A 24,605-nucleotide genomic window follows, 5' to 3' on the forward strand; every position below is an offset into this window, starting at 1 on the left:
TGTTTTGGCTGTAGAGCAGCTCTAGAAGAAAGTCATTGTCATTGTCTTAGTTAAGTTATTAACTAAGTTGGCGCTTAAGTTGGCGCTTACATGACACCCTGAAAACAGAAAACTTTTAATGCATTTTGGTGGCCTGAGAATAGAATTTTAGAGGTTTCAAAGTGCAAGTTTTTGAAAACGAGTTTTGAAAACGATACCGTTATCATCTCTGTGTAAACTTAAAAAATGTGAATCTGTGAAAACAGTGACGGCATGCACATGCGTATCAGTGTGTTTAGTCTATAGGCATGCGCGTTTGAATGTGTATGTGCGCGGGCGCTTAGTCTTTGTTTTTGACATAGTGACATTGGCAGTCACTTTCCTGGCATGTGTAATAAAGCGTTTTAGTTGTTTAGTTTTTTTTTTTTTTTTCTTCACAAATTTGATGTCACTACTTCAGGTTTATTTTCTTACAAAGTAATGAGTTTAGGATTGAGAAATGCCCCTGCAACTTTTTAAGATTAAATTAATCGGGTTATATCTGGCTTGAAGGGTTGAGTGGTGTAATTAGATGATGTTGTCATCTTTAGCCACACTTGGAAGACCACTTGAATTCACGAAAGCCATGGTTACTTGTCTTGGGAAGGAGGTTGGTCAAGGTAAAGTGCATCATGCCCATGCTAAGGTGGATGCGATAGATAAGTACCACATTCCCACCACCAAAAGTGGGTTGATGAGATTTCTGGGCATGTTGGATTTTATTGTTGTTTTTGTAGAATATTAAAGGCTCAGAAAGTCTAATAGTCTAACCCCCAGTTTCACAGACAAGGCTTAAAGGTGCATTGTGTAATATTTAGGAGGATCTGCTGACAGAAATGCTATATCATATATATGACTATGTTTTCAGTGGTGTATAAATACCTTACATAATGAACCGTTATGTTTTTATTACCTTAGAATGAGCCATTTCTATCTACATACACGGCGGGTCCCCTTACATTGAAATGCACCGACATGTTTCTAGTAGCCCTAAACGAACAAACGCGTTTCATCACTATGTTGTTCTTCGTGCAAAGAAGAGGTAGCTAAAGTCAGCGAATAAAACACTGACACAATGATAAACAAGTAACAATAATATTCGTAATAACATATCATTTTACCGAATAATAATAATAATAATAATAAAGTAAACCTGATTTCTTAACTTATCTTTGTAAAGAAACCTCATTGCTTAATTGGCTACTCTCTGCTGTCTCAGACGACATCTTTTCCTGTCGGTAACTTCTGTTGGTTGCAATTTGCAACCTCACCACTAGATGCCGCTAAAATTTACACAGTGCACCTTTAAGCCTAGTCCCAGACTAAAATGCATGAATGTGTTGTTTTAACTGAAAGCACTTACCTTAAAATATGTCACTGCACTGCCATTGTTTTGTCTTAAGATGCACACCAGTAATATTTTTTTTTTCTAAGGCACATTTATAAAAGCTACTTAAATGTCCTAATTGAACTAAGGCCTAATCCTGGCTTAATCTAAGCCCTGTCTGTGAAAACAGGTTGTTAACGTTCCCTATAAAACGGGGCATTAACGGGTCTCCTGCTCTGACTGCTACGGCCGGCCATTGAGTGTGGCTAGGAGGCCAGTGTCAACAGAACTCAGTCTCTGACTCGACGCTGTCATCTGCTGTTTTGCCGTTTTCCTACGGCTATCCGGCGAAGTATTCTTTTAACGAGTGAACTCGCCTAAAAAGCTAATTTCTTTCTAAAAGAGCAGCAAGACTGTGTCACATGCAGAGCCCCTCTGCATCTCACAGACGAGCACTGTGAGTGTGTTTCCTGCCTGGGCAAAAACCATGCAGAAACTGCACTCACACAGGGCGGCTGTTCTCATTGCGAGAACATGCCGCTCTCCTCTCTGCGCTCACGGCTAGCTTTCTTTTTAGAGACCGACCCTGCCCCTCGTGCCCTCCCCTTTCCTGCCTCCCAGGAATCTCAGAGGAAGAAACGGTGGGGTCAGAGGACACACGAGCGCACAGAGACGAGTGAGCTCACGCCGGCTCAGACCCTGCGTTCCTCACTCTCTAGAAGACAATAGAGAATTAAGTCTACTCTGCCCTGTCAGGGCTCATTCCACAGGGGGCTTGGCCTCTTCATGGGCATGGTCCAGTGGTGTACCAATTTGAAGACATTTATGCGGCCGGCTGGTCTTCGCCGTCTACATTTGTGAGGTTTTACAACTTGGAGGTGCCGGCTCTACAGGCACGAGTCCTTTCTATCTAAGTGGGTGTTGGCCTCTAAGGAGCCCAAACCACTAGGTATCCCTTCTGTGAGCTCCGACATCTGTCCATCCGACATCCGTGGGACTTCTGACTTAAAGTTCTACTCTAAGCCTCAGGCCGTTCAGAGTGAAGTCGTCAGCTAAAATAGCACGGCGTGATTGAATTGGGTTCCCATAGCGTCTAGCGACGCAATACGAGTTAACCGTTTTCGAAAGGGAACGTACTCGGTTACTCACGTAACCTTGGTTCCCTGAGAATAACAGGAACGAGTATTGCGTAGACAGCCGTGCTATTAAGCTTCACGTCCAGGTATTGTCGCTTCAGTCTAATTAACCTGATGTCTCTGGCGAAATAGGGCGCTTATATCGTCAGTAGCTCCGCCCATTTTGGCGGGCTCAGCTCGCTGGTGGTGGGACGTGCCCTGATAGGTTCGTGCAGCCACGCCGCCTCACCATAGGTTCGTGCAGTTCCCGCAGCCCAGCCAATCAGCACGCTTATAGCTCTGCACTGTGCTGGCTGTGCAGCTGCACTGCGTTTTAAAATAAAGGCTTCAATATTCTTGAGAAAAAGAGTTTTCCCATAGCGTCTAGCGAAGCAATACTCATTCCCATTATTTTTCAGGGAACCGAGGTTACATGAGTAACTGAGTACTTTTTCTATCGGCTGTTTTTGTTTGATTTTTGGTTTTGTTTGGTTTTAGTTTAAGTTTTTTTTGTTATTTGTTTTTGACACTAACACTCAGATGACCGTTTTTGTTTGTTTTTTTTTTTTTACAGATTATTTTATTTATGTTAATTAATAAACGTTTAACTTATGCAACTGCTCAGATTTCACTGTGTTCTCCTTTCATTTGTCATTGAGCCAGTTGTGCATATTTAATCTATATTTTAGTCCTCTTCTCTTCAGTTACTTATTTTAAAAAAAAAATGTTTTTGGTACTTTTAATTATTCTTTATCCTCTGTCTTTTTTCTTTTCAACACTTTGCATGATAAATTGTTTAAAATGTGAGCTATAAATGTAAATAACACTTGTCATAATGTGATACTCTGACATAACCATCCATAAAATGCTATGGTTGTTAAACATGCCAGGTATTCACATTTGTTCTTGCTGCAGGAAGAAAAATTGCATTATGCATCATCATCCTGCACATGCTAAACATACCTTAATATGTTACAATTAAAAAGTAAATGCACACTGTTCTTAGGAGGGCCATTTTATATCCACACAGGTTGGAGCTTTGCATGATATCTCTTAAAACAAAAACAAAAACAACTGTTGCTTATCGTACTGGGACTGGGAGTTACTTAAGTCCTCCTCTGAGATCCCATTGGTGCCTGTAAGTTTGAGAAAAAGAGCATCTCCTTTCCCATAGGCAAATGAAGAGTTGGACTGTTTAGTCTTAAAAGGATGAGAAATAAAGAGGTGAAATGTGAACACGAACGCGCTTAGAGGACAGCGAACAAGAGAAAGGAGAGAATGGTGTGATCCATCGATAACGACTGACGATGCTGCTGACAGACTGACGCTGAACTCCCGTGTCATTTGAGCTCTTGTCAGAATGCAGGGAATCAGCACGTGCGCTCACGCGATTTCTGTGGATGCTTCAGGAAAAAGTTGCAAAAAGATGAAGGTGGACAATATGAAGAATGAGAAATTGCAGTATGTCTTGGAATATGACAGCGATACACCGAGAAGAACTTTCATCGACCCTCAGGGTTAGTGGATCATTTGTGAAAGAGGGGGAAACATTTTAACATTGTTTGACAATTGTTTTACTTATTTGTATTAGGCTACCATTTGTGTAATCTTGTTTTTATTAATTGTGAAGATCAGCGAAACAACAGGAAGAAAAAAAGCGTGAAGTTAAGAAAACCTGCAGGGACCGAATCTGAAGCTGCGAGAGAAGTTCGGGTAGATCTTCAAGGATCTGACCTGTGGAAGAAATTTCACGAGATCGGCACAGAGATGATCATCACAAAAGTTGGGAGGTAAATGGCAATATAGGCCTATTATAGTTCTAAAATCAATGACAATTTAACTTGGCAGCAAATCAGTATCAGCAACAGCTAGGCTATATTAGGCTACAGCAAAATTACCTTGTGACCAATTAGAGCCAAACCGGTGGTTTCACCCTGGTTTTTAATGTTATGTTTCGGTGCTGTAAAACACAAGGTCACACACCTTTAAAAAAAGGCAAGTAAAAAATACAACTTTGAAATCTTGAGAGTGTGTAGGGCTAAGTGGTAAGATTAGATAGTCTACTTATTATGTTGATATCAAGTGTGTTTATCTTTAATATTAGTAGTTAGGGCTGGAATAGGGTACAACGTTTAAAATCTGAACAGTTTTTAAATCACTAGGCATTGTAGACTTGCTGACTTTGTGGTTACAGAGAAAAACTGGGCATCATAGCCTACATGGCTGAGATTCACACACCACACTATTAAGTTACACAATATATCCAGGCAAAGAGGTGTGTGTTTCTGTGTGGGTTTATTGTGTTTAAAATGACTTGACAGTCTGGTAGTGTGTTATCCTCATCTGTTTTGTATATGATGCCCCGTTTTTCTCTGAAACCTAACCAGTTATAAAATCGGCAAGTGTATTAGGCCTAGTTTTTTTAAATCTGTTCAGATTTTAAGACATGTAGTGTATTCCAGTCTATGGAGCTCCTAAGGGGACATGATGGTGGAAAAAGAATGTGAGATGGAAGGAAAAATAATAAGTTATTGCTTTGGCTTTCTCTCGCAAAATGTTTGCATTCCACTGAGATACTTTGCGTTCTCTCGCCAAAACTTTTGTGTTCTTTTCGAGTGAACGCAAAGTTTATCGGGGGAATGCAAACATTGAGCGAATGCAATGCAAAGCGAATGCAATGTTTCTCGGTTTAACACTAAACATTTGCGAGAGAACGCAAAAGCATTTCCAAATAATTTTTTATACCATTTAATTTTCCTTCACCATGTTCCTTAGGGGCTCTGTACTAGTCTTTTGATGGCCAATGACTGGATAAACTCATACTCTGAAGCTAAAAAAAAAAGTGCCCTTCATACACCACGTGATTTTGTGTGAAGTCTGTCAACTCCTTCCCAAAAAAATCTACAGCCTGTCTGTCTTTCAGCTTCTAGAGTTAACTTATCCAGAATGCAAAAAGGGGCAAAAGTTTTGTAGTTTGTATAGCCTTTGTAGTCTTTATTTTGACCTACATTAACTATAACTGTATTAGACTATTCAATATTTTTATCTGTAACTAGCCAAACAGCTGTAATGATTTTATAATGTCAGTGTTGATTGTGTATCTGAAATCTACTCAGGAGAATGTTCCCCTCTGTCCGAGTCAATGTGCACAATCTGGATCCCTTGCAGCAATACTCCATTGCCATGGACATCATGCCTGTGGACTCAAAGAGATACAGGTATACTGTGGTCTGTCCTGCAGTCTGAAATAATTAATTAAAAAAACTAAACATGACGGTCAAAATAACATAAATGAAAATGATGTGAAGGGTAAAAGATTGATACAGATGATATAGATAAGGTGTATCCTGATTTTTTTAATTATATACACTTGCTTCAAATGATTAAATCATGTATTGATTAGAAGGAATAATTCTTAAAATGAAACGAAGATATTGTTGTTATCTTCTATGTTAGGTATGTGTACCACAGCTCTCAGTGGATGGTGGCTGGAAACACAGATCATTCATGCCTCTCCCCTCATCTGTATGTCCACCCGGACTCACCTTGTTCAGGAGAGAACTGGATGAGACAGGGGATTAGCTTTGATCGTGTCAAACTCACCAACAATGAGATGGATGACAAAGGCCATGTGAGTTCCCTTTCTTTCACATGACTAGCCTAACTCTACACTACAACATAAATCAACTGACAATTACGCTTAAATATAAATACAAAATGTGTCCAATGTCATTTGAAATTCAGATAATCCTGATGTCCATGCATAAGTACAAGCCACGCATACACGTTATTCTGCATAGTCCTCTTGAATGCGTGTCCCAGACTCTACTATCACTGCCAGCGGAGGGTGTGTACACCTTCTCCTTCCCTGAGACTCAGTTCACCACTGTCACTGCCTACCAAAACCAACAGGTAACTTATCTCAACAGTTCTCTGTTTTATCTTGGATTAATATAAATTGAGAGCAGAACGTGAAATGTTTAGCTTCATATGGTTCTGCATTTATGTAGGAAAGTCGAGTCCAGAAGTCTGAGATTACACTAAAATTTGAGTTATTTATTTTTTTCAGGTTTCTTTGATGTATAAAAAGTCTAAAAGAACAGAACTTATTATAAATATAACTTTTTATAATATTTCTTAATTTCATAAATGTCTTTACTGTCTTTTTTTTATCAATTTAATGTGCCTTTGCTAAATAAAAGTATTAATTTCTTTATTTTTTCTTTAAAAATTTTACTTACCCCAAACTTTTGAATGGTAGTGTATCATGATTTCAAAAAATAAATAAATAAATAAAGCCGTTAAAACTGTTTTCAACATTGATAATAATAATAAGAAATTATCTTTTTTATTTATTTAAGCTCATGTGACTTCTGAAGACTGAAGTAATGGCTGCAGAAAATTCAGCTTTGCCATCACAGGAATAACATTTTAAAATATATTACAAAAGAAACCAGTTCATTTAAATTGTTATAATATTTCACAGCATTACTATTTCTACTGTATTTTTGATCAAATAAATGCAGCCCTGGTGCAAACTCCAAACTTTTGACCGGTAAATTCACCACCAAGTCACCAAAACGCAAAATAGTTACAAATCGCCATGAGTGTGTTGAATCAACAGATTTCAACTGTCCATATACATGAGTTGTAAAAATCTGACATTAATTTACTATTAGCAGACCATACTCTACCCATACTCTTCAATTTTTATATTGAGCTAATGGTATTTTCTATTCGCTATCCCTAAACCTAACTCTTTCAGAAACTATTGAGCAGTTTTAGATTTTAATTAAAACAGTATGTATGTTTATTAACCTGTTTTACTAGTGGGGGCTGTTGAATGTAGTTGATAGTTTTACTATCCTTGGGTGCATTTAGGTTAAACACATATAACAAAAACCTCACCCATATTATAATTAGAATGATACCAATAATTAATTGCTACAAACACACAAACACAAGTTCTATGTTTCCTTTGCATTCTTTTACACTTTGCATTTTACAAATACTAAAAACTCTGGAACCTGTAATGCTATGTAAAATCATTCAGATTGAAGCACATTATATTAAAACAAAATTTTCCCAGATGCATCTGTAAATCAGCTGGACAGTAGACCTAAAATTACACAGAAGCATTTGGGAGTTATTTACACTCTTTGTTCTAAAAACAAGAAAACCACAGGACAGACAACTTTTCATCAAGGTCTTGTCTTAAAAGGATTGTTGTATTATTTATATTTCAGTGACTGATTTCATTTGGGTTTACTTGTTAAGCACTGTAAAATTAATGGTCTATATATATATATATATATATATATATATATATATATATATATATATGCATTTGTTGCCATAGTGACTGATTGTATTTTTCTTTTTTTTTCTGGTACCTTTTAAGATAACAAAACTGAAGATTGACAGGAATCCTTTTGCCAAGGGCTTCAGGGAACGAAATGGGTAATGGATGTTATTATTTGTATAAACTATTGATATCACATACAGTGCACAGCATAAATGAGTACACCCCCTTTGAAAATCAAGATTTTTATCCATTTCTCAATGAATATGTGACCAATTTGCTGCATTTTTATAAAACTGTTTTATTAAACATGAATTTTTATTAACATAACAGTGTGGTCACCTAACATCTTTAGCATAAGAAAAAAAAATACATACATGATTACACCCTACAACAAAGTCAATTAAATCTAATATTTTGTATGGCCTTCTTGATTTTTAAGAACAGCACCAATTCTTCTAGACATTGAATGAAAAAGTTGACTATATACAGCTACATCTATCTTTCTTCATTCTTGAAGAATGAGTTCTTTCAGATCCTGGATGCTGGAGGGATTCAACTTGTCTTTTCAGAATTTCCAACAAGTGTTCTATTAGGTTCAGGTCTTGTGACATGCTTGGCCACTGAATCACTTTTACCCTGTTCTTCCTCAGAAATGAACCAGTGACCTTAGATGTATGTGTTGGGTCATTATAGTGTTGAAAGAGTGCCCGGTGACCTTGAGCACAGAGTGATGGTAGCATCTTCTCACTCAGTATTTCACAGTACATCTTTGAATTCATGATGCCATCTATGAAATTCAACTCCCCGACTCCTCCAGCACTCATGCAACCCCACACATGAACACTGCCACCACCATGCTTTACTGCTGGTACCATGCATTTTTTTATTGGACTCCTTACCCTTGCGACACCATACAGTTTGGAACCCAACTGTGCTGAACTTTCATGGCAATTTTCTTCAACTTCTCTCATCACAAAACGCTCTTGACCAGGTGTTCCGTTTATGGCCTGGATGTCTCAGAGAGCTTCCCACAAGTCCATCCTTTTTTCATTTTTGGATCACTTTTGCGACAGTATTCAAACTTAGCAATGCTTTACTAATTTTCTTATAACCTTGACCTTTTTTGTGCAAAGAAATAATTTTCTTTCTCAAGTCTTGTGACATGTGGTGCCATTTTGTCAGCATTATATGGGAGTGGATTTTCTCTCTTAGGCCCCGTTTACACGTACATGGTTATTTTGAAAAACGGAGACATTTCCCTTTGTTTGCGCCCTTCGTTTACACGCAAACGGAGGATTCGCCAATGAAACCGATTCTTTCTAAAAACTCCGGCCAGAGTGGAGATTTTGAAAATCTTCGTTTGCACGTTTGCATGTAAACAGAGAAAACCGGAGTTTTAGGCAGCGACGTCACAGAATGTGACTATTTTCGGGATTCTGATTGGCTAAGGTGGGCTTGAGCTTCTCGTTACACTGCCACCTACAGGTTTGGCATGCTCTTGACAGCATATACACAGGTTCGTGTGCACGATGTTATTTTTGAAAACGAAGAGGGGTGAAATGTCCGTTTATGAAAATAGCCACCTACGTGTAAACGTAGCCTTAGAAACTCTTAATGGTCAATCATCCTGTGGCCACCTGTGTGAGGATTGATTAGATGCATCTGCTGGTGAATTCCTGTTAATAACAATTTTATTTTATGTTTTCTCCTATCGCATTCATTGGGGTGTACCAATTTTTGCTTGATGATCTTAAATTATTTTGTTTGAATAGTTCCAATTTTGGTATTGACTAATCTAACTTAAAACCAATAAACCAGATTTGAACAAATATCATTGTATAGAATCCCATAGAAAGTATTAATTTAAAAGCGAGATGGATGTTTTACTGAGAAATCTTGTCAGGGTGTACTCGTTTATGCTGTGCACTGTATATTTGCAAATCTATATATTACCTTGAGGTTATTACATTAGCAGAATCATCTAAAATAAAGACATTATAATAGCGGTATTTTATGATTTTCAGATATCTGAATTCTCACCCTCTCACTCTTCTACAATGCATTTTAGGGGTGTGCTGGGTGGGATTCTGGAGTCGTACTCATGGCACAGTCCCTTTAACCTCGATTTCAAATCTTTTGCTATGGAGCAACAAGGTTAGCATTTATAATTCAGAATATTTAATTATTTTATTTCAGTTTAAATGTTTTTTTTTTCTCCTAGTAATGGTGAAAAGTTTTGATTTTATGCAGAAGGAGTCTGACAACAGCTGGTATTATCTGAAATCACCATCATCAAATCTGTCTGTGATTACATGAAGAAACAGAAAAAACTGAGACAGACTAAATCCAGAAGAACTGCGGCAACATCTCCAAGACGCTTGAAGAAACTTTCCTGCAAAGCCATAGTACTGTAAAAAGATTTAGACATTTGGGTAAAAATGCTGTAAAGTGAGCATGCTTTCAAAAATAATGTCAGAAATAGATTTTATTTATCAATTAACTTCTATTAACTAAATCACATCAATATTTAGTGTGACCACCCTTTTTGATTAAAACAACTTTTGTACATAGTTTATCAGGTAGCTTTGCTGGTAGGTTTCTTCAAGCATCTCTGAGAAGTTCATCTGGATTTATTCTTTCTCAGTTTTTTTTTTCTATTTCTTCATTTAATCCCAGATTGACTCGATGATGGTAAAATCAGATCTCTCTGTGGATTATTACAATTAAAAGTCTCACTGGATTATTTCAATTAATGGCAAAAGTAATATTTAGAAATGTAAACTGATATTTCATACTGACACTAAAGCTAACTAATTTTTATTTATTTATTTATTTTGTTCACTGCAGGCAGATGTTATGGCTCTTCAGCGAGCTTCGACATCACCTCATCAATGACATCCTTCCTGCCCAGCTCCTTTGCTCAAGCAGCCCATCCCATCCCATTCACAAGCCCTCAATGCTGCAAGATACTCCCTTCAAACAGTTTTCAAACATACAGGGCCTACTGCAACATTTGCCTGGGCAAACTCAGTAGTTGCATTGGGTTGCGACCCATGTTAGACCTCCCCTTCATGACTAATAAAAAGAAAGGGGATATCTTTAAGAGTTACTGGCTCAATGATTCAACCACCACAAGTACTTCTGTGCGATCTATCCCCAGCATTTCAGCTGGATGGACCTCCGGACACTATCAAGCTGAAAATGACAGTATGGCATCAGCCTTTGTGTCACCATACAGCTACAGTTTCCCCATGAGGCGCCAATTCTCTACTGTTGCTCATCATCTAAAACTGGCTCACGGTGAGAGCCCTGTTTACCAAATGCCCATGATTTCCTCAAACTGTTACTGTCCCTGACTTCAAACCTGTCAAAACACATATTCTAGGCCCTATTTACACCTGTTATTAAGATGCGTTTTGGATGATCGGATCATAAGCAGACGAGGGAGACACATGCCCATTTACATCTGGTGTTTTAGTCGGTCTCTTTTGTACACTTTAACCACTTCTGTCCTGATTTCTTCGAGGAGAGGGTCTATGGGTGGGTGAATAAATGAGACAATTGAAAAACATACGGAGAGCAGCAGCTTTTGTTTGTGCTCTGACAGCCGCAAGACCAGCCGAACGTTGTGCGTACATTAAAAATCAGGAATTGTGAGAGAACATTGTGCTTGGTATGTTATTTATCTTCAAACTAAACTTGGGTTTTCAGCCGACAAAGTTTAAATCCCGTCTGGCTTGTGTGCGTCCCATTATGTTTACGCAGTTAGGTCAGTAGGTGGAGAGTAGCCCATCTTTTGTGGTTGTTTGAACGCAGTCGACCACATGAGCGTTTACAATATGAAAGCAATCCGGTCGAATGCATTTTTGACTACCTCTGGAAATGGTAAAAAGTGCACAAACATTTTAAACCCCGTTTACACATGTATTTACTGTCGTCTACGTGTGATCCGATCGACTAAAATGCATCTTAATACCAGGTGTAAACTGGGCCCTAGAGAGGGCCAATGCTGCATGATCTCTTGAGCACACGTACATTTATTCGCATTTGTAGACACTAAAATATTAACAGCATTTGAAAAATTAATAATTTTTGTATTAACAACTTTAAAGAGGTACAAATGTTTATGAATCTAGACACTTTTTATCAGGTTTAACTACTACTGTATGTACTTACATAAGACAATTTGTACCTTATGTACTTACATAAGACAATATATATATATATATATATATATATATATATATATATATATATATATATATATATATATATATATATATCGTACAATGTACTTATTGTGTTGATGTATTGCAAAACACTTGTGGTGCTACTGAGGTGGGATAGCCCTTTAAACGAGCAATGTTTTGCTTCATGATTCATGTTCATTGCCGTCTCAAAATTCTGGCCAGTTGATGTCAAAATCAACTGTGGGTGGTAGTTTTTTTTTTTTTATAATAAAAATAAATAAATAAACTTAGTTCCTTTTTCTGTTTAGCTCTCTAACCCTTGAACTGTCTTTCTATCATTGTTCAGGATGCAGACACACACTGTCAGTTTAAAACTAGATTAAACTGCCATCGGTTTGTAGCCCTCCTTGTCATCAGGTGTGCTGGACTTAAAGGGTTACTTCAGGATTTAGCATTAAGCTTTGTATTAGTAGAAAACCTGTAGTATTTTCGAATTACCATGCTTTCCCCCCTCATATCCCCCTGAGAGGAGAGATTTATGTATTTTTTGTCTGGAAAAAATCCTCCGATGACGCAAAAATCGTCATTTTGCGTCATCGGAGGATTTTCTGTCCAGAGGCTAAAGACTACAGCCAGTAGATGGCGTTATTCCGCATGTTTTCAACCCGCCCATACAGGGTGGGATCTCACTCACAGAATGTACACAGTATCAGCCGTCTTTCTTTGGAAGCTAAGCTAGCATGCTCTTGTTCTGTGGAGAAAGCTGAATAATAGGAGAAAGCTGAGTAAGTAGGGGTTACCATCTTCCTTTTCCCGGACTTGTCCGGCGGGCGAGACTGTTAAAAATGTCCGGGATTCGGCTTTTGCGTTCTGCGGTCGCCATTCATTGTTTACATGCACACCTCTCGTTTCAATCTAACTGAATTAATTCCGATCGGTGAATCTGACTGTAGTGTTTACATGAACGCTAAACAAGTGATAGGTTGATGTGCGTTTTAACATTGCTAAGAAAATTCCCGCTCCTCCGTGAGAGATGCGAGACCCGGCGCGTCTCAGTAATGACGCCACCGGCCTCGCGCCGTTCTCCCGCGGCCGTCAGCCTCGTCCTGCTCGCCACAGTAAACATGATGAATGGCGACTGTAGAACGCAAAAGCCGAATCCCGGACATTTTGGGTCTCTAAATCCCTGGCAAACTCATCACTTATTTAGGCTAGCCTTGTTGTTTTCAACTGTGCTCTCTAACCGGTAGGCGTGGCCTCCTAAGGCAGCGAAGCAAGTGCATTCTGGGAGTTGTTGTCTTTCATCCACATAAGCCAAAAATACATTTTCTGGCTTTTTTCAGTCTAGAAAGCTCCAAATTCAAAAATTTCTCCACAATTCTTCTACATAAATGACCTATTTTAAATACACATTCATCTTCCCAGAGGTGAAGTATCCCTTTAAGCTCTTTAGGGTGGAGCACCTTGTTCACTTGTGTCTATAATTAATGTCCAAATCTGTTTCTACTATGTGAAAAATATTAGAAACGGTGTTATACTCTCAGCAAACGGTGGTTGCAGTAATTTCACAAGGCATGAAATACAACAAAACAGTCTTTAATCAATAAATCCAACAGGAACAGGAAATCTCAGGAGTAATAATACACAACCACACCAAACAAAAACAAGACTGAACACAGAACCAAGGTAACTAAGAGCTTAGATACACAGAGTGAGCTACAATTAATGAACAGAAACAGGAGCGTGACTTATCAGAAACCATGGAAACTAATAATGACCGGGAGAGTAAGTAGTAGTACGAGTAGTAATGACTTTAGAGAGTTGACTTGATTTTGTCCCTATAGTGTTCAAGCCAAAGACAACTGTGGCAAGGAATGAAAAATATGCTGTTGAATAATGGAGGGGGGAAAACAAATCTCAGTAGAAACCAGGCTAAACCAGGGGGGCATGTTCCCCTCTGGCTATACAGTCTAAATATATTGTCAGTAATTGAGTACACTGTAAAAAATATTTTTGCAATTTAGTTATTTCAACTTATTTTTGTGAGTAGAGATAACTAGATTGTCCAGACAACAAAAAATTGTAAGTTTTCTTGTCCTCAACTAGACTGAAAGTTGAATGAACGACTTAAATTGTTATTTTAACTCAAAAATGTATGTTTAAACAACTGCACTAGATTTTCTGTTGAATTAACAAGTATAATTGTTATTTTAACTTATAAATGTAAGTTGAAACAACTGCACTAAATTTTCTGCTGGTTTTACTTCAATTATACTCTAGTGCTTTATTAGAAGTAAATTTGTAAACTAAACTTAGTAAACTAAACTTAATTTATCTATATATCTTGCTGTCTGGTAGACTGCATGAAAACCTAAACTTCAATTTTATTAGTGTGTACATTAAAAACATTACACTGTAAACCCCAATGTTGTCGTTAATAAAGAAATCAAGTTGTCATAACTTAACATTACTTACAAGTTTTTGCATCAAAAATTAAACATTTGATTTTAATGTACTCATCTGGCAGCAAAAATCTTTCAGATTAAGATTTTAAGTGTTATGCACTCAAAATGTCAAGTAATTTAAATGATTCCCTATGTGTCTGTTTAATATGATTGTGCCTGAAATTCTGCCTTGACAACACGCTGATTGGTCGATGCACAAGGCAGTAGTTTTTTTGTTAATCGTGAATTTGCTGATGCAGGCAGCAGGCCAGAGGCACTGACACTGCATAAAAACAGTAATTTCGGGGTTAAAACGGAGCCGGCCCGTCCATCACGTAGCCTACGGACATTTCAGGCTTCGCATTTGGAACTGAATCACACAAGACCATAGACAGTATATAAACACAAGACTGACGCAGGCTGTAAATGGAATCTTTTTTTGAACCGACTCTCGAGCCTCTCCTCCCCCTCCCCCGCTGACTCGCTGCAGTTCTTGCGCGCGCAGCCGCAGAGAGCGTCCGGTATTTTCTGAGAAAACGTATGGTAAGTGTGAATTCATAAAACTATTTTAAATAACATGTTTGCCAGAACATAACGTCAACATTTGTTCAATGTTCTAACGTTTTTATTTTTACTGTATTTTCTAGACCGACATTGTTTTCGAGCCGTTAATTCCCGCTCCTGCTCCATTCAAATCTTGCGCGCTGATAACGTCCGGTATTTTCTGTGAGATTTACATCAGACGAAGGTAAGTTTGAATTCATAAAATCATTGTAAATAACATGTTTACCATAAAACAACGGCAAAGTTTTTCAATGCCATATTTTATCTGAACCGTATTTTATAGCCCACTGCCTTCGTTACTGCGTACGCTGACATCGTCCAGTGTTTTCAGACGTTTAGCCTATATCAGACGAGGGTAAGTGCAAATTCATGAAACCTTTTTAAATAGAGTATTTACCAAAACATAAGATTTGGTGTTGATTTAAATTGAGTGTGTTTATGTTGTAAAATAAGTCTAGCTATCTTAGTTAGTCTAACTTAGTTAGGTACGTTAACTGCTAACTGATGTTACTTAACTTAGCATCTGCAACTGTAACTACACACATTTCTAAGTTAGTCATTAGTTAAATATTCACGTTTATTAATTAATTAACTGTTAATTAATTGGCTAGTGTGCTTGAGTTGTTAACGTATTCTCCTTTGACAAATTAGTAGACACTTTCTTCTCAACTGTCCTCAGAGGCTTCAGAAACAGCACTGAAGGAAGCTGACTTTTGATTGATGTGAGGCAGACAAGGCCGAAAAGGTTTTAGCTATGTACTTAAAAATATATCATATTTGTTAAAAAGTGCAGTGTATCACTCCATTTGTTTGTTTTAATGTTCTAGTAAGTGTAGAAATCTACCATGTACTTAGTTTTATTATGATGTAATGTACTGTGCAAGTTATATATATGATTGTTTTCAGGCCAGTTGGTAAATGCTGCCATTCTTCTCAAATACTGCTGCTCTTCAAAGAACAGAGTCATTCATCAGGTAACACACACAAAAATAGTTTTTGTTTGAATACCATTTAGTTTCCCAAGTTATCTTGTATTTTATTTAGTTAATGAAACGGCAAGAAAGCACTTTGACTTGCTTTATTTCCATTCTTGTTGCTGTCCAACTAACAAAATTGCTTTGTATTGTTACATTTTTATTATTATATCACTCTAACCTGTTATTTACAATTATGAGCACAGATTAATTAAATTACACTAAAAAATTGTCTAGCAGTTTTTATTCATGGTCAGATTCAATCCATCATGGATGGATTTGAGCACATAGACGATTCACTGATTTTTTTACTTCCTTGTGTTCAAGCTTCAGTCAAGTTGATTAAAAGCTGCTTGTTCACCAACCGGACCAAACAGGATTTTTTCTTTTACCTCAGTTTCATCTCAGTTGCAGAGCTCTACCAGATATAGGTAAGTCTTCACCACAATCTTTGAATTAAAAAAAAAGTTACTGTCAAATTGAATCGTTATGGGTGATATAAATAGCAAGTAATACGTCTGTGGTTTGAAATGTCACGGTTTTCATTATTACTATTCAGTGTTTGGATTTTGCCTCGCGCCATTTCAATGCGCTTTTGTTCATGTTTTAAGAAATCTTGATAATAGGGTGAATTATTCACAATGTTGTCACAAATTTAAAGGGGTCATATAATGTCATTTTTGCACAAGCTAATATGAGTCTTTTTTTCTTTCTTTTTTACCTCAGTCACTTCAATTCAACTCAGTTGCAGAGCGCCAGATATACGTAAGTTTTGACCACAATCTTTGAATTACAAAAGTAAATGTCATATTGAATCGAAATGGGTGATGTACAATTAATACGTCTGTGGTTTGAATGTTTTCATTATTTCTATTCGTAGTTTGGATCTTGCGCCATGTCATCACGCTTTGTTCATGTTTTAAGAAATCTTGATAATAGGGTGAATTAGTCATGATATTGTCACAAATTTAAGATTATTGAGTGTATTTCAAATCAGAGTGTTTTGCACATAGAAGATTCGCTCATTGTATTTCCTCGTGTTGACTCACAGGTTCCGTCAAGTTGACTAAAAGCTTGTTCACCAACCGGATTTATTACCTCAGTCACTACATAAGTTGCAGAGCACCAGATACAGGTGAGTTTTCACTGCAATCTTTGGCAATCATTAAAATTAACTATCAATTTGAATTGATGTGTGTAAAATAAGTAACTTATTATATCTGTACTTATAAATGTTACTGTTTTTATTGATATTGGAAATGGTTGTGGCGCTCTCGCGAACTCATTTTGAGGCCCACACAGAAGAAAAAGAATAGTTGAAAAAAGTATTTTTTCTTTTCTTTTTTTTACGAAGTATTCTCGTTGCTTGATAAACTTAAGGTTGAGCCACTGTAGTCACTTGGACTATTGTAACAATGTTTTTACAATTTATTCTGGGCTGGCAGATATCGATTACCCAGCAGTCTATGAAGGAGTGAGCCAGTTCTCAGATTTCATCAAAAATATCTTAATTTGTGTTCCGAAGATGAACGAAAGTCTTACAGGGTTGGAACAACACCTTTAATGCTTTTCATAGTTTCTTTTTGAAAGGAATGTTGTGAACAGGATGTTTCATGTGTTGGTATGTTGTGGGAGTGGCATTTTAGAGTGTTTAGTTTAATTGATGAATTTGTTGAAGCTTGAGAGCATAAATAATTGGTAACTTAGTTGATATTAAAATGGCATTTAAGCCAATTCATAGGTCTTTAATGTGTTAAACAATGTTTAAACGGTATCTTTTGGAACAAAGGATGTTTCTATATTGAATGCTGTGGGTTGATCTTGTTTAATGTAACAGATTAATCCACAAGACATGCATTGAGACAGGTGTAAAACACCTTTTCACAAGGTTGTTTTCTGCAATTTCATTGCAGTTCATTGCAAAAAAAAATTGAATTGTATATAACACCTGATGTACTTGTTACATCATAAGAAGAATGGCATCTACGCTAATGTTAGTCTTTTTGTTTATTCCAAGGTTTACTGAAGTCAGCCGGATCCGGGCCGTATCCAGATCAGGTGGTGGACCTGCGCCTGGACACGTCCACAACGCATCCCTGAAGTGCCAGCCTCATCAGCCCTGTGAAGGCCTCATCGACACTACAGCCATCAGCACTGATCCTCAACAAACTCGTCTCCATACCGGCGTGACTCCGACTTCCAGTCAGATGAAACTGGATAATATTCTGAATGTTCTGATCCAATCTGACTTCTGACCTGTAATGCTGCCTGAATCATAATCATACACTGTTCGTTCTTTGCCCAGAGGTGAACTGAGTGACTGAGCCTGGGTTCTCCCAAGGGTTTTTTTCTCCATTCTGTCACCTGATGGAGTTTTGGTTCCTTGCCACTGTTGCCTTGGCTTTTGGCTTGCTTAGTTAGGGACATTTAATATTCAACAATATTATTGATTTGCCTTACTTAAGGTGAAAGATGACGCAATTTTCTCCTAGAAACAAACTTTGTTGTATTATTTTCATGTTATCACTGTGCTGCTTTGATACAATCTGTATTGTAAAAAGTGCTATATAAATAAAGGTGACTTAACTAATTAACTTATTGTAAATTGTATCAGTGATCGTCAATTTTACATATTTTTTTTAAATCAAATGTATTTTACAAATTAATGTTCTAGTAGTAATTCATTATTTGGTACTGCTGCAGTTTTTAAAACACCACTTTAGTTGGCTGAACTTATTGGGTGTAGTTTAGAAAACTAATCTTTAGTTTGCTGAACTTATTGGGTGTAGTTTAGAAAACTTAACTTTAGTTGACTGAACTTATTGGGTGTAGTTTAGAAAACTAATCTTTAATTTGCTGAACTTATTGGATGTAGTTTAGAAAACTTAGCTTTAGTTGACTGAACTTAAATTCAAAGTTTACTTAACTAAATTAAATCAGTTCATTGTACTTTATAACTTGTCAGGTAAACTTATCCAAATTTGTCAGGTACACTTTTATAAATAAGTTAGTAAAACTCAAAAAAATCCATGCAAAAAGATAACAAAAAATAATGAGTTAAGTCAACAAAAGATTTTTTTACAGTGTAGATGTGCTACTACATTGATTGAACTGTAATATTATGTTGTGGGAGTCTTTAAGGTCTATCCTGGATTGAACAGTACTGTGCAGGCAAATGTAGTGTTGTACAGTGTAGAAAGTACTGTTTGACATCTGCAAAATTGCATCTGCAAAATGAGGATATGTAAATGAAATTATTGGTTACACTTTATTTCGATAGTCCACTTTAGACATTCTACTATAAGTAACTTTTTAACTACATGCCAACTAACTCTCATTAGAGTACTACTAGACTGTAGTAGACTGTCAGTAGACTGTTAGGTTAGGGTTGGGTGTTAGGGTTCGGGTTAGGAGAATAAGTTGACTTGTAGTTGCCAAGTTACTCATTGTCAGTAAAATGTCTGTTGGGGGACCAACAAAATAAAGTGTTAGCAAATATTAAGCAGACAGTCTACTAATACTCTAATGACAGTTAGTTGACATGTTGCTGCAAAGTTACTTATAGCTAGTAGAATGTCCAAAGTGGACTATCGAAATAAAGTGTTACCAAATTATTTTCTCCTGATGGACGCCTGAGCCCAAGAGGGAAAAGTGGCAGTGATTTTGTCCACTTTAACCACCCCTGTGCACATCTTTGGTCTGTGGCCCTGTAAACTTCCTGTATGTGACATTTATCCATTTGATCCATCCGATCCACGTCCCTGTCCCTGGAAGACTTTAGGCCTCAGGATCAGGTGGCCGAGCCAAACAGGTGATTTAGAGGCGCTCTGTGGCTGCTCCACTTTGAAGTGCCTCTGTGAGGTCAGTGCAGTCAGGTGTCTGCAGATGTTGCTGTCAGTCTGAAACCTGACATGCAGGATGTGTTCAGCATGTCTCGATTGCCCCGTCCGCTTGTGCAGGTAATTGATTTCAGGGCACATGCCCCCTCCCACCTCGTTCGTTGAGTGTTTAGAGTCCACAGCCTGGCCTGTGGTGCGCTGTCAACGGTAATTCAATTAGAGACGCAGGAGTGTGACTAACTGCAACCTGCCAAGAATCTTTCCATATGTGTGTTTTTACCCCTCTCACACACCACGAGCTGACACACACATAGGCGGATGCATGTGCTTAGACAGACACATGCTATGCTGAACAATGTCATGTCAATGAACCATTAAGATTTTTTGCATTGTAAAATTATGTTAGAAATGTGAACACATTTCTTAAATCTGCATGGAATTTACACAAAGCAGGCATCATTTAAGGATGCAAAACCAGGTGAAAAGGGTGAGACAATTACATATCCAAGAGAATGCTTCAGTGGGAATTTCTTGTGAAAGAACAAGCTTCAAATACACATAAATAAAAGAATGTATGCACTTCCTAGAATATCAAAATCCTCAAAAGGGGGTACCGGTATTTCCTTTTCTTTTTGGTTCCTAAACTATGGAATAGTCAGACACACTCTATTAGTTTAAGTGTAGATTTATTATTTCAATCAAGCTTACATCTTATCAATGTATTCATACCTCATACAGTAGCTCATGGTTATGCTGCGTTATTCAGGTCCTCTGGAACAAAATACACATTGTATACCATTCCCATTCAACTTTGCTTTAGAATGAATGGCATTTATGCTAATATTAAACTTTTTAAATTCTTTCCTACTTTTGGGATTCTAGAACCTGCCAGATCCAGCTCTAGCGCAGCTTGATGTTGTTGTCCGATGTCTTCAAGTCTCTACCGGTGCCAAGCAACCAGTGAGGGACATTCAGTGGATCAACATCTGCAACTCCTTAGCCTTCTATAATAGATTCATGTTGCAGTTATAAGGTTGCAACAACTCTTTTATATAAACAGGAGCCTGACCATGCAATGCTCTAAACACAACCAGAAGAAATTAAATTAAAATGTTTAATTTGACTGGGAGCCAATGTAAAGAAATTAAAATTGGTGTTACGTTTGATCTCTTTGATGACTTAGTTAAAAGCTTGGCGGCAGCATTTTTAACCACTTGTAATCGTTTCAGGGATGAATTACGAAGACAAGTAAAAAGAGAATTACAATAATCAAGGCGGGAGGAAATAAAAGCATGTATAATCTCCATCTCCATTGAGGACACAACTGACACAACTATCGCAATGTTTCTCAACTGATAAAAACATGATATGATTAATATCATATTTTTAAAGTCACCTTTAATGACCATCATTATGACCACCATAATGGTGACTTGAAACGAAAAATTCCATAAAACATTACCGTCTAAACTTCTGTTGAATCTCAAGAACTTTTTTAGATGTATGACTGAAATAAAGTCAAACTGGTAATAATAAGTGCAATAATGTGTAAAGGCTCGAAGTCAGTAGTTCTTGTGTTTCTCTTTTTTCTGTTCTTGTTGTTTCTCTTTCCTTCAGTGATTCTTATTAACATTAGGTGTCACCACTAATGGCCAATTATCACTTAATTAATCACTTAAAGGGATAGTTCACTTTGAAAATAAATTTTGGTATGTTTTAGCTTACCTCAAGGGCATCCAAGATGTAGGTGTCTTTTTTTCCGCAGTAGTTTCAATTTGGATATTTTTAGGTCAAACCGTTCTTGTCTGTCAGTCATTTCATGCAGGTCTACGGTCACTGTCTCAAAGAGCATGCACAAAGTCCAAATTAAAACAATTCCCCATCGTCCAAATTAAACAATTCCCCATCGTAAGTACACATTGATGGCCTAAGACTCGAAACGAGCGGTTTGTGTGAGAAAATGAACAGTATTTATATCGTTTTTACCTCTTGAAAACAGCACACGTCCAAATGATCTGACGGCGCGGGCGGGTATAGATATATACATAGATGTCGCCTTCGCTACAGTTTCGTTCCAATGAACTGCAGTAGCGAAGGCGAGCGGGCGGGTATAGATATATACACTAGATGTCACTTGGCTACGGTTTCGTTCCAATGAACTGCAGTAGCCAAGGCGACATCTATGTATATATCTATACCCGCCCGCGTCGTCAGATCATTTGGACGTGTGCTATTTTCAAGAGATAACAACGATATAAATACTGTTCGTTTTCTCACACAAACCGCTCGTTTCGTGTCTTAGGCCATCAATGTGTACTTATGATGGGGAATTGTTTCATTTGGACGATGGGGAATTGTTTTAATTTGGACTCTGTGCTTGTGTTTTGAGACAGTGACCATCGACCTGCATTATATGACTGACAGACAAGAACGGTTTGACCTAAAAATATCAAAATTGAAACTACTGCGGAAACAAAGACACCTACATCTTGGATGCCCTTGAGGTAAGCTAAAACATATCAAAAATTAATTTCAAAGTGAACTATCCCTTTAATTATCTCATTAACTTCAACACTGCTTCAGTGTTAACTTTTAATGTAGTTGGACCTATATGTACACTGAGGAGTATTAATTTAAAGGGCACCTATTATGCAAAATTCACTTTTACATGGTGTTTGAACATAAATGTGTGTTGGCAGTGTGTGTACACAACCACCCTATAAAGATAAAAATCCATCCAGTGCTTTTTTTTAAATCCCCATAAATCATAAGCACTGTCTCAGAACAAGCCGTTCTCAGATTCGGGGCAATGTGACGTCACTTTGCACAGGCCCCTCCCACGACTGTTGATTGACAGTGCAGTTTGAGCATAGACCCACCCTGAGTGAGCTGGACAGACACAGTCCGCCATTGTTTCGATGCTGGAGCAACTGTAGACAAGAATGTCTCCTAAGCGATTGCAGTGTTTTGTTGTTGGATGTAAGAATGAATATAGCAGTCTTCATTTACTCTTGTTACTCGAGGATGGATCTGTACCAACTGTTCGTGATCCAGCTTAACGGACATAAAGTTTACCAGTTTATTAAGCACCCACTGAAAATGTGTGTATATTTGTTTACTGTTAGTTGTAACAAGTGTTTTGTGTAATTCGCTGTGTATGTTGATGATAATGAAAGGGAGAGAGAGAGAGTTTATTATAATTAAGACTTTAATGCGCACTTCTTATACTATGTTTATTAGCTCTTACAGTGATTCTCTGGAGTAAAACTAACGCTTCATCTTTTGTATGATGTACAATAAACTTCATTGAACTCCTCAGTATATTTTGGTCATCATTCGGACGGGGTTTGCTACAACAGGCTTGTATTAATAGTGGAATAAAGCAGATGACAAATAAGTTATAACCGTAATTAAACTAAACTATACCTGTTGTATCTCCATACAGCAAATGTTCTCTGGCTCCGTGGGCATTATTGTCTGACTCCGGGTCGAAATAAACAGCGTTACTGAGAGTTTCTGGTTTGATATTATCAGATGAGATTGTCCTGGCTCTGAGTGCGAGCTCATGAGGCTCCGCGGCAGCAGCAGCTCATTTGCATTTAAAGGGATACACACTTAAATGGTGCGTTTTTCTGAGCCCCCAAAAATGACAATTTAAACATGCTGTAAAAAAATATTTTTGAGTTAAAACTTCACATACACACTCTGGGGACATCAGAGACTTATTTTACATCTTGTAAAAAGGGGCATAATAGGTGCCCTTTAACACTGGGGATTTTGCTGTGTACAATTCTTTCTCTAATTAGTTCAATCTTTCTTTTTTTTGGAATACTTTATTTTCAGTTTTCATTTTACAAGAACAAACACAAACACAAACAAACATACCCCCATCCCCCCTCCCCAAATGGATGCTCCATTATTTTAAAGTAGGTGTACAATGTTTTGAGGTCAGTCACATTCCAATATCACATTATCCACATAATCTAGATAGGGCTGCCGAATTTTAATAAAGGTGTTGTATCCCTTTCTAAGGATATATGTTATTTTTTCTAAAGGGACACAGTTATTCATTTCTAAATACCATTTAGTTATAGATAGAAGGGAATCAGACTTCCATGTGACAGCAATACACTTTCTGGCCACTGCCAGGGCTATTTCCAAAAAAATCATTTGAAATTTGTGAAGAGGTTTATCAATTTTCATAAAGTTCCCCAGCAAGCAAAATTCTGGGTCAACAGGTAATGAAATTTGAGTAATCTTAGCCAAGACATCACAAAAGTCAGTCCAGAAATCTCTCACCTTCTCACACAACCAAGTGCAGTGTAGGAAAGAGCCCACATCTGCAGCACATCGGAAACATGCAACAGGTAGATCAGGCTTAAACTTGTGAATTTTCTCTGGGGTCAAATACAGCTGATGAAGGAAATTATAGTGAACAAGCCTGTACCGTGCATTAATAGTGGCAGATAAACTGTCTTTACACAACTCTGACCAAAGTTGGTCTTCAATTGTGATATTTAAGTCTGATTCCCACCTTTCCTTAGACCTATACAGAACTGGTTTAGGACTATCAGATATTAACAAATAGTATACTTTAGAAATAAGCTTACATGGGCCACTATCATGCATCAGTTTTTCCATTTCAGTGAGTCTGGGTAAAGCCATAGTGTCGTTCAAAGTGCTTCTCAGAAATGACCGCGGTTGAAGGTAACAAAAGAAAGTATTGTTAGGCAAGTTATATTTTCCTCTTAATTGTTCAAAAGTCATGAAAAGTCCGTTCTCATAACAGTCCTCCCTTTTACGAATCCCATTATGATGCCATGCTTCCA

The 24,605-nt window shown here is 37.4% G+C and overlaps 1 protein-coding gene across 1 annotated transcript; it reads left to right on the forward strand.

Moving 5' to 3' along the window:
- Positions 1 to 3,594: 3,594 nt before the first annotated feature.
- tbx22 (T-box transcription factor 22) lies at positions 3,595 to 11,425 on the forward strand. Its single transcript, XM_081382605.1, has 8 exons — positions 3,595 to 3,977; positions 4,091 to 4,250; positions 5,577 to 5,678; positions 5,917 to 6,091; positions 6,205 to 6,372; positions 7,862 to 7,920; positions 9,834 to 9,919; positions 10,613 to 11,425. Exons 1-8 carry the CDS (start codon positions 3,821 to 3,823, stop codon positions 11,119 to 11,121), a joined length of 1,416 nt encoding a protein of 471 aa, XP_081238731.1. The 5' UTR covers positions 3,595 to 3,820; the 3' UTR covers positions 11,122 to 11,425.
- The last annotated feature ends 13,180 nt before the right edge of the window (positions 11,426 to 24,605 follow it).

This window comes from Scardinius erythrophthalmus (genome assembly GCF_964197995.2).
Source record: "Scardinius erythrophthalmus genome assembly, chromosome: 13".
Classification (NCBI taxonomy): Eukaryota; Metazoa; Chordata; class Actinopteri; order Cypriniformes; family Leuciscidae; genus Scardinius; species Scardinius erythrophthalmus.